The sequence below is a fragment of the Camarhynchus parvulus genome, chromosome 4 (genome assembly GCF_901933205.1).
Source record: "Camarhynchus parvulus chromosome 4, STF_HiC, whole genome shotgun sequence".
Classification (NCBI taxonomy): domain Eukaryota; kingdom Metazoa; phylum Chordata; class Aves; order Passeriformes; family Thraupidae; genus Camarhynchus; species Camarhynchus parvulus.
In genome coordinates, this window is record NC_044574.1 from 30017246 (window position 1) to 30037580 (window position 20335).

At 38.5% G+C, this 20335-nt stretch overlaps 1 protein-coding gene across 1 annotated transcript in view; it reads right to left on the reverse strand.

Annotated features, from left to right (window-relative positions):
- Positions 1 to 20335, reverse strand: part of MTUS1 (microtubule associated scaffold protein 1) — a 116522-nt gene that overhangs the window by 72811 nt on the left and 23376 nt on the right. Inside the window, 3 exon segments of the mRNA XM_030946778.1 lie at positions 6083 to 6278; positions 8485 to 8802; positions 8804 to 10652. Coding sequence (XP_030802638.1) covers positions 6083 to 6278; positions 8485 to 8802; positions 8804 to 10471 — 2182 coding nt within the window. The 5' untranslated portion in view covers positions 10472 to 10652.

The window sequence follows — 20335 nt, forward strand, 5'->3', positions numbered from 1 at the left end:
CACAAAATTGCCTGTAAAAAGTCTGGGAACATATGGGAAAAATTTATTTCCCTAACTACAGTCACTGATGGCACCTTAAGCAAAGCTGACACAATGAAATGCCTCCTTTTGAAAGCTGTATTACCTGAATTATCCATAAACTCAAGTATTTCCAACTCCCTCTGCCTCTTCTCCCTCATCCCCTCAAAACTCAAATAACCCCATTCATATTCCCCTCAAAACTCAGATAACCCCATCCAAATTATACAGAGATAAATAACCCTACTTACTTTGAAATCATTCACAGCAACAGATCCCATACTACCTCACAAACAAAAACCCTTTCACTTTTACTTGTTTCTCATGGTCAACTTGACTTCCAAAGCTGAACAGAAATTATTTTATTCCAAAATACATTTTTATGATGAACCCTATGAAAGGCTTGCAAAAACACAAGCTGAACCTATCGCAGAGAACAGTTCTTGTTAATGAAAAGTAACAAAAGAAAATAGGTGTCAAAGTTATGGTAAGCTTTTCTGATAGTGTATGTAGTCAAGGCTAAAAGCAAATTGATAAAGCTACATTCAGATTACATCGTTTTGTGGCTCCTTTCTGGCTTCAAATTGTGAATTGACCATTTTGTAGCTGAATGACCAACACCTGGGGCAGGAATTTAACAGTCAGTACTTGGCGCAAGTAAAGATACTGCTCCAGGCAGCTTCCAGCAAACCATTCCTGTTGAGGATGTCCAGGAAGTAAGGGTGAAGTAGACTGGAAACATTACTAGGCAAGTCCAACTCAACTGACTGGAGAAACAGTAAACAGCAAGGCTCTCAGGCCCTCACAATTAACACTGTTTTCTGAACTCTCACAGACTCATCAACTGGACAAAAGTCCTTTTGGATACACAGTGTAAGTTCTTCCCCAGTTTAGAGAACTGGTTACGAGACACAGAATCACTATGCAGAGGAGATGTCTGGATTATGATGACCAAAGAAGGAGTATGACACAAGCTTTGTGTCATACTATGGACTACAGATCTTATGTTCTGTGAAGACCCATGTTTTAGTTTCCTCCTTCTGATACCTCTGAAGGTAAACATGCAAATTTTAAGTTCACTTTTAACACAGGCTTTAATTAGTACAGATATTTTAAAGAAAATGAGACTGAAACTCACTAATCTGGACTAAGAAGGACAAATAATCATCTTGGGTAAACTAGTGTATGAAGAACCCGCTTTTAGGATCCATAAAAGAAGCTGGCTGCTCTGTAAAACAAAGCATAAAAAGACTGGCTAAAATGAAATTTTAAGCCTTATTTGTAGACCTTGGTGCATCCCAGACCTGTTTACGAGAAAATATATTAACACCTTTACAAGTGACTGTCTATTCTAGGATTTTGAGTAAAGTCATGACGGTTTCAATCCAGAGAACCTGGAAGTTATGTTTGTCTTTTTAAATATTTTGTTTCCTCTTGGCAGTATGTCAATCCAGCTTTAAAGAGTCACATGGTGGATAACAGAATGGTACAAGCTGAAAAACTGTTTTCACTAACTATATTTGGGTTGGCTCCTAGTTCAGTGTCAGAATAAAGATTCAAGGACTGTGAGAATGCTTAGTGGAACTAAATTGTTTTGGTCCTGCTTCGCTAGTATTGTGAAAGGCTGTACCAAGGAGTCCTGAATTATCAAGTTTATATATGTGTCCAGCTATATGAAAACTGACTGAAACCATTTGGTTTGAATTTTCCATCTGAGAAGCCTTTCTTTGTGCAATAAACATCAATAACACTCAACCACAAACTGAGTCTTAATCTTTCACCACCTGATCTGTGTAACTATGGAAGCTTCTCTCAATCACACACAATTTAATGTATGATGAAGTCAAAATTCAGCTGCAGGAATTTAGCAATTATGAACTACAAAGAAAATCAGTATTTCAAAGTATCACTACACCTGCATACACATTTTTTATATTTTTGGGGAATTATTTTTCCTATGCTTCTAGTAGTTGCAGAAGCATGGGAAAAACCCTTCAGTATGATCAACTTGTCATAAGGGAAAGATCTCACTTGTTCAAAATTACCTTTAAGGAAACACAAAATTCATACTTCAAAGCTTCTCTGTATCCAGGCTTTCAGTGGTCTCGTTAAATGCTATGAAAATACCCTCAAGAGAAAAAGGGACCACTGGACTAGATTAATGGAAATTAGAAGCATAGGGCTGCTACACTGAAGGAATACCAGTAACTTAAATCAGAAACAAAAGGGTACCCGAAATGTCAAAAAAAACCCCACCAGATAGCAAGAGACATTTTTGTTACACAGATTGATTTACATGGTTTCAGTTTATCACTGCAAGTCTTTGAACCGTAAGCAGAGGAATAGTACTGCTGATACTTTCAGATTCCCAAAGAGTTTCAATTACATAGAAAGCATCTCGACAGAGCTAAGAGATCCAAAAGAATGTAAAGCTTCTTACAATGAGAAATAATTTAAAGTAATGGTGTAATTTTAAGGCAGAACTGGAGATGAAGTTATAGCATATCAGAAGTCTTACTTGCAGGTAAAGCTCCTCTCCTTAACATAATTTCAGGCAGCTTGTCCTAGTCCTAGCTAGTCCACAAAAGATGGCAAAAAAGGCATTGGTGAGCATATACATTTTTAGATTTACTGTAAATCATTTCGTTTCCTATTTGATGCTGTTTAAATAATTTCCTGTGGCTCAAACTGTCACAGTGCTTTTGTTCAACTGCACAGGTGGTAATATACAGTTGCTGGGGCAGGTATGATAGCAGAAAATCATGGAGTGATGTTCCATGGGAACACCAAAGCTCCTCAGCTTCTCCAATCCCCTTCAACTCCTCCCTTCAGGTGAGGCAAAGACATGACTCTTCACAAACCATAACATCTCAACTGTTATCAGGCTATTACTCCTCCACACTGGCTATGACACATCCAAATCAGAAGGCTCTGTGTATTTCACGGGAACAGAAGCAACAGTTGCTTTGATTTTTAAACTAGTTCAAAGTCCTCTACCAGGGCTCTGAAATTATATATCCCTTCCAGTAAAAATGGCTAAGTCAAACATGTTATTCTGTGTCTTGAATTCTAATAAATGTTTTCATTGACAGAAAACAAACATAGCAAAACACATACAGCCTGCCATCCAGTACTACAGAAACCTACACACCACCACCACGGGAAAAGTTACCTGTAGAGAATTCAGATTTTTGTCTTACAGTGAGTGTGTCATCTCCTCTTATGAAGAAAGAGATAAATAGTTACAGAAATAATTTTGAGGCATCTAGCTTGCAGCAAATCTAGACATCTGGTCACGGTTGCAGAAATGGGGCTTCATCATTTCCCAAATCACTTTGGTACACTGGATCAAGGTGGGCTTGTCTTTTAGAGAACCTATTTCTAATTCAGCAAAAACTTCAAGTTTCAGCTAAAATACACCGATAGTGGTAAACAATGCTGAGCAACCATTTTGAAATAAATCAACCCAGTTATTTCTAGCCTAATATGCTCTGCAAATAACCTCACAGAAATACAGTGTTTGGCATATGAGTTCAGCTCTCCCTCTGCTGTCTTCTGTTCAGGTGAGAATCAGGAAATTTCCTGAGAAGAAATTCTTTCTTCTTATGTTACCACTGAGTACTTAAGTTTTAAAGTGGTAAAAACTCCTGACAAGTTCCAAGGATCTTGTAACTGGTGTTTTATACATGGCATTTTTTTCTTTCATTTCTTGAACAGCCATTATATGAAGATAACTCTCACAAGCTCTTGATTATTCTAGGAATAATACACACACTAGTACATTTTGGACAGATGCACCACTTCTGTCCCTCACCATACATATGTGAGAGTTGACATAGAGCTATACTATCATTTGTCTTGTTCAGAGTATTTAATGAATTCAACTACATAAACTTCTCTTGTCGCCCAAAGATCCAAATACTATCAGTAACTGGATAAGAAATAGCTGCACATATGTTAGTACTCAGGAAGAAACAAGTTCATTAGGATTTGGACATTTTTAAAACTCAACTTGACAAACAACTGAACAACCTAGTCTGAATTCAGTAATGACCCAGTTACAGGCAGCAGGGGCTGGACTAGGCGACCTTCAGAAGTCCTTTCCTTTCTGGATTTAGCTAGTCTGTCTGTAGTCTGACAAAATCCTGACAGCAAACAACTGTACAGCTACTGAATGATTTATCTGGGGGCTGAAGTTTAATACCAAAGTGTTCAAATGACTCCACTGGAAAAAACAGTCATCCCCTTCAGGAATGCTTTAGCCTAAAGAGGTAACTGGGTTTGGTTTACAAACTGCCACTTTGCCACAAAAAGTGTATGTACAGTTTTACTTCAAAAATGTTAGAAACACAAGGGGTAAGCAGCAGCAAGTATGGTTTTACCTGAAAGGTGTGGTCGCATAATACTGTGGGGGTTTAGCAGCAATCCCAAATAACTCCTACTGTGTCCCATATCCCACCCCATAATCCTATCCTATGATTTGCATCAGTACAAGGTTTGCCAAGGAGCAAGGACGCATTTTTAAAAACTTCCTTTGTAAGGGATGGGGAAATTAATCTGATACAGTTGAATGCATCAAACCCTACTTTGTAGCACCAAAACAATGCATAAGCAAGATGAAGGGTAACGTGCTAGGACCAGTAAAACTAGGAACATGGAACTGGAGAAAGGGCATAGAGAAAACAAATTTCTTCTCATGTGCAGCATTAAAGTTCCAGTCTTACCAGATCACACCACAAGTTTGAAATGTTGAAGCGCTACTTTTTGCTTTTAGTTTAAGCAGCCTTTTTGCAGTAGGAAAAATTTGGAAAATATTCTACTGACTACCGTCATTTCAACATACATCAATTGGCTAAGGAGTGACAGATCTACTTTAAAAAAACAAATCTGGGGAGTAAATGTTTTTATTGTCAACAGCAAATTACTTCTGTTTCCTCTGAAAGTAATTTTTTTTCTTCTGAAGAGAAGAAGTTAGTCATATAACTCACCTGTGCTTACATTTATTTCTAGTGACAGTATCATAAATCCTATCTGGATTAATAACCAAAAGGAAAACTCTATATCCATATCCATCTCTCTTCTTCTAAGGCCATAATTACAGACAGGAAAGGTTTGGGCTGGTATTTAGAGGGGTGATGAGCTCTACAAGAAACTAGCAGCCTACAGGTTGGTGCCTGGTTCATTGAGCAAGCCTCACATGAGCAAGCCTCAAGTGGGAGAATAGTCTATACTCACTTTCTTTGAGGGACTCATCCCATAAAGGCATACATACACAGATTTTATCACACTTCACCACTTGTATATAATTAAGAAGACTTTTTTTTATTGTTTTATAATCTTAGATTGAGTGGGTTAAAAAATAAAAAAAAAGAACAGGTTTTACTGGGTATAGCTGGGTGTGTACTCTCCAAATTACAGGGCATTGTAGTGTAGTCATTCATAGACAGGCTACCTTTGCAGCTAGTTAGATTGCCACACTTGGTTAAAAAAACCCAGCACATAATCAACCAGAGCACTTCTGAATCCCTATAATACAGTTACAGAATGTAGTTTCTAGTCATGAGATTTGAGCAGCAGCCTACAGACTAGATGAGAGATTCATCCCTACCCTTGCTACTAATCAGTCTGAGTTTAATTAGCAGCTCAAGCAGTAGTCTCACCTTCAATTATGTTCTCCCCTTTCTAGAAACTACAGAGCTGTACTAAAATTAGGTTGAACAAAATATGTTATGTCCTGAAATAAGGACTCATTCCCATTGGGGGAGCATGCAGGTGCTTATCACAAGAGCATTGTACCTGGGCACTCTATTTTTCCCTCTTTCAATCTGTAATTGTAATTTCACAAAATCCTATAAAAGAACCAAATATAAATAATATTTAATAATGATTTTTGTAATAGCACCACACCCTGTATTAGCAAATTACAATTTAGACAGTATTGTATTTAACACTGACATATAGCTCTGTACCACCCTAAAAGTTGTGTCAGAAAGTACATTAAGTATGATACCTTAATTTTAAGAGACTAGTTAAGTGGTAATATTCCAGTGAAAAATTCTCTTACCAGAGTTTGATGACGCAAGAGCTTCTTTGTGAGAAGGTGTTTTAATAGTGCTGATAGTTTTATTTTCACATCCTTTCTTCAAGGTCGACACAGATGGAACCATTTTAACCTTGGGAGTTAATACACTTCGTAGTGTGATTTGGTCTTTCTTTGGTATGTTTCTCCCTTGTGTTGTTCCATCTTTCACAGAAGGCATCTGTTTTAAGAAAAAAACAGAAACCAAAAAGCCAACAACAATTCAACCCACACACCACCGCTGTGAGAAACTAAAGATCTTCCTCTGCAGCATCTGCAATGAAATACTGACCACCCAAGTAGGAAATATGCTTAGTCTTTATCCCATTGTCAACATCTGCAGTTCAGAACCTCAAGAACAATCTCCTGAATGGCCTTCAGCAATGCAAACTATTAGTTTGAAGCTAATCACTAGTAATGACCAACACACTAAAAAGAGGTTACAGAGGCCATCAGAATTTCTTCCTCTTCCTCCCCAAACTCTAATTAAACCACTCAATTACATGACTACACCTACTCTCAAGACCTTAACCAACGAACTACACATGTTCAAGGCCCTGAAAATTTAGTTGTCCCGTACTACCTGAAATGTCACAGTCCTTGTAATTAGTTTCCTGATCTAGGTCTTATGTCACAGCAGCTTAAAATCCCTCACATTGAGATGCCATAGACAAAACACAAGTGCAGGAGTAGATCCAGGACAGGTAATAAAACAACTGGTCTATATGTGTGAAACTGGTTTATATATGTTTCACACAGAATTCTTGCTCCAGTTTATACAGCCTTTAGCTCCTGGCCACTCCTGTCAAGCCTATAAAGACACAGCTGACAGTTCAGCTCTTCATGTGCTTTTCTGTGACTCAAGCTGATTGCAGCAGTTCAGTCAGAGTACCAAACGTTCCATTTTCAACTACAATCCTCATGTTCATTTTCAGATGTTAATTTGTAGTTTTCCACTTTAAAAGACCACTTCTTAAACTTAACCCAACTGATTTGTCTACTGCGCATTTTACAGAAATTTCTCTATGGTTTCTCCAGGTACAAACAGAACAATTAAAATCACAAAGTTTTCCTTTTTGGCAATGGAATGAATTAAAAGCACTCTCTCCAACTCTTCATACCAAAAGTAAGGACTGACAAAGAATGCAAACTCTTAAACTGTAGAATAAAAATAGACCATCCTTGCTTTCATGCTTACTTAGGTTTTCAAGTTAAATTATTAGCCAAATAATAGTACTTATTACTTTCTTGTGCAATGCTTCAAAAATGTTTTAAGTAGCCTCCCCCATATAATGTGCTTCACTGGAATTTTTCTGGCAAATTAATAAGGCCTGTCAAAAATTCAGACAACAGTTTTACCAGTAACAGCTGCTGCCTCCATTTCACCAATTTAACATAAGCTATTGAATCCACAAGCCAGCAATAAGAGAGACTCCAAAATGCACCAAGACTGTGTCCCTACTACACCACCTGAAATCCTGGTCAACCCAATTCTGACACTCTTCCCTTCTTTCCCCTTCTCCTTGTCTTTTAACCTTCTTTCAGTGCATTTGAAAGCAGCATGTTTCTCCTGACAGGCAGCTGACTCATCCCAAAATATTTCCCAACCAACCAGCACACGCATACCTCCCGGCCAGGAAGTTTGCACCTTCCAGCTGGCTGACTGCCTAAAACCAGGTATATGCCCTCTGCATGAGAAATATTTCCTGACTGCTCCCAACTATTCTAATGAGTCCCAGCTCTACTTCAAACAAATAAACTCCCAAATTATACAAAGGAGACAGTGAAATTAAGATGTTAAAAAAAAATGTTTCACCAACTTATTGGTCTCTGGGTTTTGTGTGACTTAATGTGACTGTTCATATACACACAACATTTACACAAGTAATTTTTAAAAGTCTACTTTAGTTCTAAAGCACATTTTGAAAGAAAATTCCAAAACCAGCAATTTATCTCTAATGTCTATTTGAAGTTACAGCACCACTAGAATAATCTTGAAGAAATGTACATTAAAAGCTGTATTTAGAAAACCTCACCAAGTTATGCTAGGCAATTTTACAAGATTGACTAAATTAAGACTTGTTTGCTTTTACTAGACATCTTACAAACTGTATTGTCTTAAAAAAGGATTTTACTGAAAAAAAATGTGTTATGGAACAAGATGAAGGTGGAGACACTAAATTGCAGTTGAAGCCAACTGCAACTAATCTGTAAAACAATACTTCTTCAGTGTCTTTACTAGGAAGAGACTCCATGTAGAAATCAACACTACAGTTGCATTTGTAGACACCAAACCCATTCCACAATTTTCACACTGTGTAATACTGAACTTCCTTTTCTGCAAATGCACAAAACATACAAGTAAGCATGAAAGCAAAAAAACTTACCAAAGGAACAGACTGCACTTCAAATGTTTCATTTGCCATATCTTTTACCAGTGTTGCTTCCAGAAGCACTCCCATGTTGCTGCTTTGTTCTTCTTCACCTTTGGTCAGGTCGATGTTTTGAGAACAAGGTGTCATTAAGGAGTTTGAACTTTCCATTTTATCATTTAACATCTCTTTTGAGCTCTCTCCAGATGCTGGAAGCACAGCAGAAGCCAAGGAGCACACCGGATGGGTAGCACTTGTTTTGTCAATGTCTTGCAGACTTAACTTTAATGCAGGTGTTTTTGAAACCTTATGGGAAGCATTTCTGGGATGTGTTGGTGGCATGATCGACTTGGCTAGTGAAAAGATGTTTGTTAACATGTAGCTTATGGGGCTTATTTATAGGCAATTCCACCTTAGTATCTTTAGCTGGATCTACTGTTTTTTTCAGCACTTTTATAGAGGAGGACAATTGCCTTGGGGAACCAACCCTTGAAGGTGAGGAGACAGATGATAGTTTACGGGACTGGGGAGACTGTTTTAATGCTGCACTGTCTCTTGGCTGTGGCACAGGTCTAGACACAACCTTTGGCTTAACATTTTTAAAATTAGGCTTGGGAAAACTAACTATCTCTGATTTCCTTGCTTTGGTTATTGTTGATGCAATAGGAGACCTGCCCATTGATTTTCTTGCAGTTTGATCTGAACTAGCTTTAAGCCCAGACCTGCTATGCCCTCCTACAAATGCTTCACTTTGTCTTAGTCTAGAAGACTTGTCTCCAAGTTCTTCCAAAGCTGAAACAGAAAAAGTCCTATTTTTTGATCGTTCTTTAGGAGTTGAAGTACATAGAGATGAACTGCTTCCATCAGCTGTTGGACTAAAGACCAAAAAAGTTGCTTCGCATTTCAGCTCAGGCATGAGTGTCTTCTTTAATTTTGGAACACTGCAAGATATAGAAGGAATGTTGTGCATATTCCGAAGAGCAGCATTTCCAGAGCTACTTTGTTCTTTGGTTAAAGGTTCACTAGTTTTGTTTGATACTTGTTCTCCATCCATTTGATCTACTGGGAGAAGGTGCACACTATTTACAACACTATCCATGCATGTTTCAGCATTGGAATTCCCAGTTTCTTCATGGAAAGGAGTAATCTGCAAGGATTTCACTTGGTCATCCTCATTAATATTAATGCATGGTGATAATGCATCTAGCTTATAAGGATCTATACATCCAGCAGGTAGTTCTACAGCCTGTGCTTCTGTTTCCTGTGTTTCATTATCAATCTTGATAGGGTTTTTTTGATAGTGCTCAACACCTGCAGAGGTGAAATTAGGTGTTCTTTCTAAGCTGGTTCTATCAAATTTCTCTGAGATAGATACTTCAGAAGAGACCAATGTTTCCCCCAGATGCATGCCATCATTTTGATCAATTCTCAGATTTTCACCTGTAACATTAGTAAAATCCAAAGTGCTCAGCTGGCCGCATGCCCTGTCATTTTCCAGGTACTGCATGTTCTGCTCTGAAGCAGGAAGAGTTAGTACAGACTTAGAGTCAGTCTGACTGTAAGGCACTGAGTGTTTGATACTCTGATTTTGCATTTTTGCCATAGCAAAATCACCTTTCACTAAGCTTGTTGTTGCTTCCAAGCCACAGTTCAAAGGACACATACAAGTCTGCTCAGTCCCAGAAGACTTGCATGCAGCATCTGTATCTCCTGATGGAGCTCCTGTGCAGCTGTAGTTACCAGGTGTCTTCTGCAGATCAAGTACTTCAATACACTGCTGTTTTAAAAGACTTCTGAAGTTGCCCTTATTTTCAAAAATGGTATCACCCTCATGCTCAGCCCCTATATTTTGGGCAGTCGAATTACCATGTATCTTGGCGGCACAATTCTCTGAGGAAGGTGTACCTCTGTCACATGCATAGCTATTTCCATTTTCATCCCTTATAAGTAAGGAAGACTTCAACCCATTCTTTGCTTTGTCATCGGACTTCCCAACATTCATTTTGAAAGCTAAATTTTAAACCGTTTTCATTTTATAATTCTTTAAAATCTCAGAGAATGCAGATTCTTCTGAACTTTGCAGAAAAAAAACCAACTTATTTTCCCTGGAATGTATCAATTGTCCTGAAAGATATTTAAAAAGCAGTTCTTTGTTTCATGTTTCCCAAGAAGATTCAAATGTTCTGGAATTAAAAAGAAATTTTTAGAAGTTAGCCAAACCAGGATTTTAAGACAGTAAGCATTCCCAAGTTCGTAGTCTTCAGACATCAGAGCAGCAACATAGAAACAACACTCAGAATCCCAGCAAAGAAAAACTTCAGTCCTCATCCCTTGACGTAGAGCACCTAGAGACTGTTGTTTCTCTGCACTGAAGGCCTTTTTCCTGCCCTTCAAGGCAGGAATGCATAGCAGAGGCAGCTGAAGATTTTGAAAGGGTTACTTAAGACATCTGAGTTGAAATAGATCGGAGAGGGAGGTTTGTGATCAGCTCTGGGGCTACAGGAGTGCACTGCCCCCATGCTGGTGGGGCAGCCTACTGTAGATGCACGTGGGACCCCTTCAGAGTCACTGGAAAGCAATTCCATATCAGTTAACTGCCTCCATCTTCTATAAAGATGAGACAAGATCAGCCAAATGACAAAACAATTCCAATGTCCCCTCCAGCAGAGCAGAGCCATATACCCTCACCCAAAACCCAATGGAAAGGTGAAGGGGCAGGATTGACAGGGACAGATGCTGGAGGACAACTGACCACACATGGAGTGGAGATTCACAAACAAAAATCAGCACAGAGCCCTTGCAACATATAGTGACAAGCTCCTAACAAGCACTAAGACTACACCCAAGTACCAAAACCACAAAGATGCAAATGAGAGAGAAGATCAAACTGTCCAAAGCAGCTGGATGACCTCTGTAGCACTTCATACAAAAGGCTCCTAGTACCAGAAATGAGACCAGAGGCAGGAAGAACCTCAGATTTATAACATAGGGTTGCTGTGGGTGGGGAATCTGCCAGAAGGAGGCTTTCAGGGCAATTAAAACCTGAATGGGTGGGAAGAAGTTCACTGGATCTGACTAGGCAATCTGGCTGAAGATGCATTCATGGACAAAGGTCAACTTCCCAACCATAGAAAATGAACACCTTGAACACCTTCACCTGTCTGGAATGACAGATTAGACTCTCCAACCACAGAGCAGGGAGGACACTTGTCATCAAAAACAATGAGCAAACAGGTCTCTGGTGTTTAAACAAAAATGCAGACTGATATCAGAGTGTGGAATCCTCAAACAAGGACACTGATATAATGACATATTTGAAATTTGGTGCAGCAGTACATGTACATCAGGACTAAGTATGGATGGTGGGCAGAATAACTCATAATTCACATAAGAATTATATTAAAGTCCAAAATTATTTCACTGTTTCAACTATGGTGACAATACTGGATGACAGTTGCAACAAGATCAGAAAAGATTTTAATAATACAGATAATACTAATATTAGATTTCTGGTATAGCAATGTTGATTAGGAACATTGAAGAATGATTCCTCTACAAAAAATATGATTACAGAATTAAAGACTTCTTTGGGAAACAACTTTGTTCTGAGAAGCAACTCTTGATTTGTTCTTTAACAAGTAAGTTTAAATCCTCACAGAAAGCATATAAGCCATTCTGGAAACCACAGCAGGGGAAAGAAAACAAACTCTCATGCACAAATACTTTGGAAAGTGTAAAATGAAGCCAGCACAGTAAGTAGGGAAAGGTAAGTTATTTCTTGCATTATTCAAAATGCACTTTTTTCTTTAAAACTTTCTTTCTTTCTTCAGCTGGAAACACAGCTTGAGTGGATACATTCAAAATAAAGCCTTTATCACACTAATGAAAAGTATAAAGCTGCAGGGCCCATACATAGTTTTGAGTACAAAACAGCAACATCCAAAGTAAGACTACTACAGAACTTCAAGAATTTGTCTGCTCACTATGAACCAAACACAGAGTGGATTCTGGTCAATAACCTTGTCTTTACATGGTACTTTGAAGATTTGACTCAGATTGAAGGTAAAAAGACCATGAAATAAGGAAAAAAAGCGCTACTGAGATCAGAAAGCACACCTTCCTCTGCCCCCCATTCCCAAGATGAAAAGACTTGTCTAGTTAAAACATCTCCTGCTTCTTCAAGGCTGATCTAGATCTTTTGCTTAGTGACTATTATTCAATCCCTAAAGAAACATAAACAACTGTAGTACCCTCACTTTCACCTTTAATTAGGAAACTTAAGGCAGATAGAAGAGTTCTTAAAAAAGTCTTTCCTGAAGGCAGGGCAAGAATCTGTTTTGAATAATTTTCCATTAGTTTAAGTCAATCACAGAATCAACTGCTGAAAAATATTTGCAAACTTTGCTTTCACTGTTGTTTTGACACATTGAAACTTGTTTCTGCTTGTCTGGATACTAGCCCTTAACACAGCTTGCTCACCTAGTCATGCAACAAAAGTTAGATTCCATTTTGATTCAGCAGTAGCTCAGATCAAACCAGAAGTCTTACCTCTTTCAAGAGTTTTCATTCTGCAGAAAATAGGCAATTTCAAGACTTAGCAAGAATAAAATCCCAAGAATTTAAAGAATGTTGCATTACCTTACAGTATATGTAGCTAATAATGCCCAAATTTGAAACAACACAGGTAGTTAAGTAAAGTTTGATTCAACCGATGCTGAAGAAACTCCAAAAAAATAAAAGCAGATTTGATACTGAGTAGAGAAATGAAGGAAGCACATCAAAGTTGCACATACCAAGGTAGACATATACATATATAAAAAAGTCTGTTACTCAGTGCTCTGGACTTTCACACAGCCAGAGTACCTGTAGAAATCAATTACTAATTCAACTATTTTTAAAGCAAGCCTTCACTATATTAATCAATACTTTCATGAACAAGCAGACCAGCTTCACATCCACATTTAGAGTCCTGAAAGCATCCTGCATAAACAGAGAGGTATTCCTAAGGACCAGCCATGGTATTTAAAAATCTGTAACCTAGATGAACATTACTCCTTGAAGAACTGACATTCTGTAACTTGCATATAACAAAGAAATTCATTAGTTTTGGATTTGCCATATAAGGCTGAATGAAAAATTAACCTCAGCTCAGCATCTCCTCCATGGGGGGGGAGTTGGTAGCAGAAACAGACATAACAAGTTGCCCTCGCTGAGAACACACTGTTCCTGGCAACTAGTGACTGGAGGAATTCTCTAAACTAAATACTAATAAATTTGCTTTGACTTGGTCTTACATCAAGCATTATGAATGCCTGGCCTCCACAACACACTACAGTGCAGTGCAAAACAGTTCAGCTGGTTTTGCCTTCAGTAAAGCTCAGCTTACCAAACTTCAGTTGTGTACCTCCAGCGCTTACGCACAGCAGAAAAAGTCTTCAGTACCTGAGCTCTATATTTTCCCCTTCCCCAACTGAAATAAGAGCTTGGGGTAACAGCAGGACCACTTGGAAAACAAAAACAAAAACACACTAAAACAAAACAAAAACAACCACAAACAACAACAAAAACAACAACAAAAGAAGCTTGGCAAGTAGGCTCTCCTAAAAAGAGGAGAGATTGGCTGCCAACAGCCTCAGATCCAGGAGAAATACACTAAATACACTACAACATACAGAACTGGGCTCAGAGCAAGATCTTGTCACTTCTACTAACCAACAAGAGGTGTCCAGGGGTGTGGTATTAAAGGGCAGGGGGACAGTCCAACAAGTGTTCAGGGTGAGGTAAACAGGAATCAAAACCAGATAATCACAATATATAATTCAATTTACAGGTTGACAAATTACTACAAGAATTCAAGTTAGTTTGTGTTAGTGTCACAATGCAGATGTCAATAATTTTTCACTTTTCCCGGTACTCCATCTGGAACTTAATTCTTTCAAGCAAATCATCACAGAGCATTTACTCAAACCCACCAGCTGTTTGTGAAGCCTGCATGAAGGGGGGACACGGGGTGGGGAATAAATCTGAAAGGAGAGGGCGTGCCCAGGCACGCAGGGAGGCTGTCAAGAGTGCTGTAATCAACTGAACATGCATTGATACCAGGCAAAATGCAGCATCAGCATTCCCTCAGAAAACCATATTATATGGTCATGATTACATGAAATTAAAAACCATACAAAGCATTTAATATGTTAATGTATTACACTACAACCAGTTTACTTGCCCTGGAACACAACACAATCACAGAAGTATGACTTTTTCAGCACATACACCTGAAGGCAGAGACGGCATCATCCGCACCAAACAGGCATTTCTCCCAACATGCTGTTCAGTGTTGCTTGACTATGCCCCATAAGAAAGCAGTAAGAAAACACAAAATGGTTCAGGTAATGTTGCATTTACACAGAACTGTAAATTTCAGAGCTCTCTCTGCTGCCTCAGTAATGTCACATTCTAATGTAAACTAGCCTATTGCCAAGCTAATCCAAACTATTCTAGAGAGGATTAAGCTGAGCTCCTATAACAACTTCACACAAACATTTATAACATTACAAGTACAATCTACTCCTAAAAGTGGATTACGTTAAGTTCTCATATGCTCATGGCTTTGCTTGCTTCCAAATACACAGTATCATCAGTGAGTTTACTGTGAAGATGTTTGTAAAAGAACAAAAAAACCCAACAAACTACCAAACCAAAGACAAACCCACCCCACAGGGTAGCTAAGCAATATCTGTACACTTCAGTCAAAGACATTTTAGAAGTCAGAAACCATGTTAGACACTTGATACAGTAAGCAGAAATAATGTGCAAGTTATGTTTGCAAGCAATCATGCAGGCCTTTTTGATTGAAGGAGTCCTATCACTTCCAAAGGCATAAACCATCAGGTTTTGCCTTCTACTGGGCTATTTGCTAGCCTGTTTCCAGACTGAAGCAGCAGCATAATATAAAAGTTACAGTAATCAAGGAGCATCTTGGCTGTAAGATATGGAAGAAGTAAAGTAGAACAGCAGTTCCACTTTGCTAAGATGAAAAATCCTTATCTAGTTAATTACTTATAAACTCTAGCAATCCTTGTTGACCTGTCTTTTAGGATATTGTGTTGTTCTCTCTATCTTCAATTTCAGACTATTTGTAAGCACGTAACACACAGAGATACTCCCACAGATTTATACAGTGTCTTGATAATACCATTCTTCGTTTAATAATTGACAATTTTTAAATTTTATTGTTAGGTAAGTTTTAGGAGAACTCTGTGTTTAGTAGTGAAACACTATTCCAGTAATTTTTTTTTAAAAGAATAAAGCCCATCTTTTACTTAGATAACCAAGATACTTAATAACATTGTCTAGAAATGTCATCCAGTATTCTAGCGGTTTGGCAGTACATGCAACCTCCTAGACCAAAGTATTCTGCAAATGCAAATGTCTTGTCTCCCATTCTGTTTTACAGCAACTGCCAGGATGAAACTCACATAAGTCAGAGCTAAGCAAACACCAGCTACTAATACACTGCAAGTAAGGAAGTGTACTTTATTGTCTGAGATTAAGTGCATGATCAAACAAAACCAAAGGTACCTATCTCAATGTGGAAATGAGAATAGCAATAAGCCCCTCACCTGAATAGTCCAGCACACTGTCCTAACTTAATCAGACTCTCATTTGCAGCTTCATTAAGACAGCATTCATTGCTAAAAGTGTCAGACTGCTCACAAGGTTTTCAACATGGTCAGTTATATACTTAGTTATAATTTGTTTATCCATTGCCATCATGAACAAAGCCTGTGCGTGGTTCCCATGAGATCAATACTCAGTCTGTTCCTCTTTAGGAACTTGCAAGAATGCCATTAGGTTCTTTCTTAATGGTAAATTAGACATTACCTTTTCAGAAAGAGACTTTGGGAATTTTTTTTTTTTTTGCTATTATATCACAACTAAAATATTTAGCAAGAGCATATGTTATTATAAAAGGAAGGATAAACTTTCAGGTCAAAATGAAAGTAAGGAGCTTGAACTTGAAAAAACAAACAGTACATTTATTATGGCACTTCCTTGCAAGGTCAAGGTTCAGGTACTTCCTTTTGAAAGACTGGATTGAATAGGTTAAAAAAATAAGTCTGAGAGTGTCAGAGCTCAGTGTTCAACAATCCTCATCAGTGTTCAAGTTATCTGACTAGATAGGGATTACAAATTAGATCACCTTCTCTGTTTCCTGGAATTCTGCTAAACTGGTTTTGTCCACTGCTACCATTTAAAGGGTACTTTCATACATTTTGGTATCTTGAAGCTATGAAACAGTGAGCCAGGATTATTCACAGAAATTTCCCCTCTGATTGAAATATTAATCCCTACTGATGGAAATACTATCAGTATAGGAAGAAAGGCAGTAATGTATTATGCAGAACAAAAATACTTCGTCAACTCCTGCTATGTCTGCTACTTGCTTACATAGACCAAATAAGGTTTGTGCTCTTCAAGAGTGTCCTCAAGTTTCAAGCTAGTCTTCAGATATCCAGTAATTTTCCTGACACCTCTCATCATACATTCTTGATCATAATTTCTCATTCTCTGACAAAATTTCTACATTCTTGATCACAATTTCTCATTCTCCATCCATCAGCACCCTTGCTGCCCATTTTCATTTAAATCAACTTCAAACAGAAGCTGTTCCAAATTAACAGGTCATTCCTTCCACCAACCTTTCTATCCTGCATTGTTTCTGTTCTTTTACAGACCTGTCAATCCTCTTAAGTTGCCCCATGTTCTTCTGTTCTCATCCTAGCTAAGTCAAACCTAGTAGAGAAGCAGGTAGACAGGGAAGCAGGAACAGTCATAACACCTTGGATTCTCAAGACAAATGGCAAAGTGTTTTTGCTGCTGGCTTTATGGTGGTTTGTTCTGGCTGGTTGTTTCTTTTTCTTTGTTTGCATGTGATTTTTAAGATTTGGGTTTTAAATACCTCATTATTTAATAATATTTAAGTGAAGACTGTCTGCTGCTAATCTCTCGTCCGACAAAGTACAAAGTTTTCACCAAAGCAGAAATACTCTGCAGAAGCAGCACAACATTGCAAGAGCGGTGGCTAAAATGCCAGTTGTAACCTTCAGAGGAAAAAAAAAAAGGTGGTTGTTTCCTAAAAATGAGCCACAACTTGGCAGGGAGAGTAGAAATGGCTTTAACCATTACCACAGTGTGCCAGGCAGCACACACTGAGAGTTCCTAAAGTTATGTGCTAACTTGAAGCTTTTCATGTCCCTGAACTTTTTACAAAGCATCAGTGCCCACAGCCCTAGTGCGAGTACTACACAACTTGGAGCTGACATTACCAGCACTCTCTGTATGGACTCTATCAATGGAATCAGACTGTTAAAGACACAGAAAGATTCAGCTGCTCCCATGCATTGCATGTCCTTCAGATCTTCACCTACAACTGAGAAGCCTTTCAGCATTTGGCTATATTTAACATAGACATATGATATGAACTAGTTTACAGAGCATTTGGAGTACTCTCAACCTGTAGTGAAGACACTCTAAGTACAGCAGTATTATTTAGTTCTGGTGGAGTATCCTGTGCAATGCATCTATAACTTGATTAATTTCTATGAAAAAGCAGACCAAAATGGTAACTAATGACTGAAAGAGCAGCACCTTTGCCATGATCTTCAATTTCTACATGCTTTGCAGTAGAAATTGAAGAATTAATCAATATGCTTAGGATTTCTCACATTAACCAAGTCAGAAATTTAACCAGCTTGCTGTTTTTGCAGACTCAAAAGTTGTTTGCTGTGCAGAAGTGGTCATTTATTTAACAAAGACTACAGCCAGCCACGAATAGTTTCCACTGACATATCAAGAAGTTCTACCACTGAGTTAGGACTGTACTTTTGCACAGCAACATCATCACAGCAGAATTTAATTCTGAAGATGCTGCATTTGCCAATTAAAAAACTGCTTTTAGACTTAGAAATCTACTTAGGCTATTGATTCTATATAGTGGAAAAAATCTAACAAAACTGCAATAAACTGGTTACAGGAAATAATATTTTGGTTGCCAAATAGGAAGCAGCATCAACCCAATGATTAGAAGTCCTAAAGGTATAATGGTTCTTGAGGATTTCCAGTAAGTATTTCTGGATAATAGTTTAAATCCCAGCAGTTTTGCCAGTATTTCACCTGCAGTGTTGCACAACTGAGATCTGGAGCAAGGGGGCAATTCACAACCATTGTTTCAAATGTTGTAGTCTCAGGCAAAAATAACCCAAATAAAACATATTTGGTTTATATTCAAAAGAAAATCTTGTTATTTTTCCTTCAAAGGAAACTGTTTCTCACAGTGAGATCAGTCCTGATACAAGAGTTGTATACCTTCTACATTTTTTGGTTGTTTCCCTTTGGACCCAGGAGACAAAAATCCCTAAAGAGGGACCAGCTCTGCAAAGCTGCACACAGCACTGCACCTCTGAAACAGACAAATGGCAAAGAAATATGCTGTGGCAGTTTTGCAGAGCTGGTTTATAAAAAAAAAAGGCAACAGCTTGATTTATGCAATGCTCTTGGGTAGCAGGCTGCAGTCAATGCTCTCTGGAAAGCACGAGCTCACCGTGCTGCTTGACACAGCTGATGACAGGCTGCTTGCAGCTCCAGTAGGGCTGAAATTCCACCAGGACCTGGAGGGTGGAGGACTGGAGAGAAGGGCAAGCTGGGCATATGTTGCTTGAAAGGCTGCCAGGGCCAGGTTACCCAAGGGACCCCCTGAGAAGGATCCAGACATGCAGGCTCACTGGTTGTGCCCTGCAGTTTCTCCTTGGCTCTTGGGATAGGGATCCATTCGAGATCTGAGCAGCAGCACTCCCAGAAAGGGAGTGCATCTGCAGGGTAACAGCAGGACTCAGAGCTTTTGTACAGAAATCATCCAGTCAGTCCATCTGAGATCCCACAAGAATGCTGTAGTCTAGCAAAGAATTATAAATTTCTTCCTTGAAACTCAAGTGGTACAAATTTGTTTTAAAATATTTTTCCTTTTATCAATTCGCTTGAAGTCAAGCATAAAATCCAAATGGTGCTTGTTATAGACTACATATTGTTTTACAGTATAGCCAAGCCTCTTCCAAAACTTTCTTCAGAGAGCTGGATGTTATAACTTCAGATGTAAGCTCCTCAACAAGTTCTCCTCATTCAACCAATAGCTGACTTGACAACTTCCCATAAGAGTAAAGCACATATACATCATCACATCACTGCAGATACCCTGGAACTACAGTTATATGTTACATGGGAACATTAGCTTTGATTTCAACTCAAAGCTGACTAAAATAAATGCCACAGGCACTGTCAGAATTGTTACACACCTAGTGCCACATCCATACTTGATGCTCCCCAGTGAGTTTCAGCTCCTGTACAGACTTCTATTAGACAAGAGATATGCACAGCTAGAGCACATTGCATGCTCTGGCACTGTCTCTGTGCTAACAAGTGAAAAAGCAACCCTCTGATTTTACAATAAATTAGATCATAACCCTTGAATAACTGACAACCTCATAGAGTCTCATGATTAACAGGCAAAAACTGCCTCTCTCTTGCTCTGGCTGGTTTTTTCAGAGTCAGCTTTGTCTTCTTTGCAAGGACTGATCACACATTAACTTATGCCATAAAGTAGCCTCAGTCAGGCAATTTACTTATATACATGGATTGGTCCTCTGCACTCTTTAGGACTTGCTCACCCCACATTTAACCCTTCTGGCTTTCACTTTACTGGCTTTATAAGCCTCATGGAGGGAAATTGCGTACAGGCAGTGACAGCAGCATGATGATTTGAAAGCCATTACTCTGATCTGGTACACTTTCAAGCAGTCATTCTACAACCAGA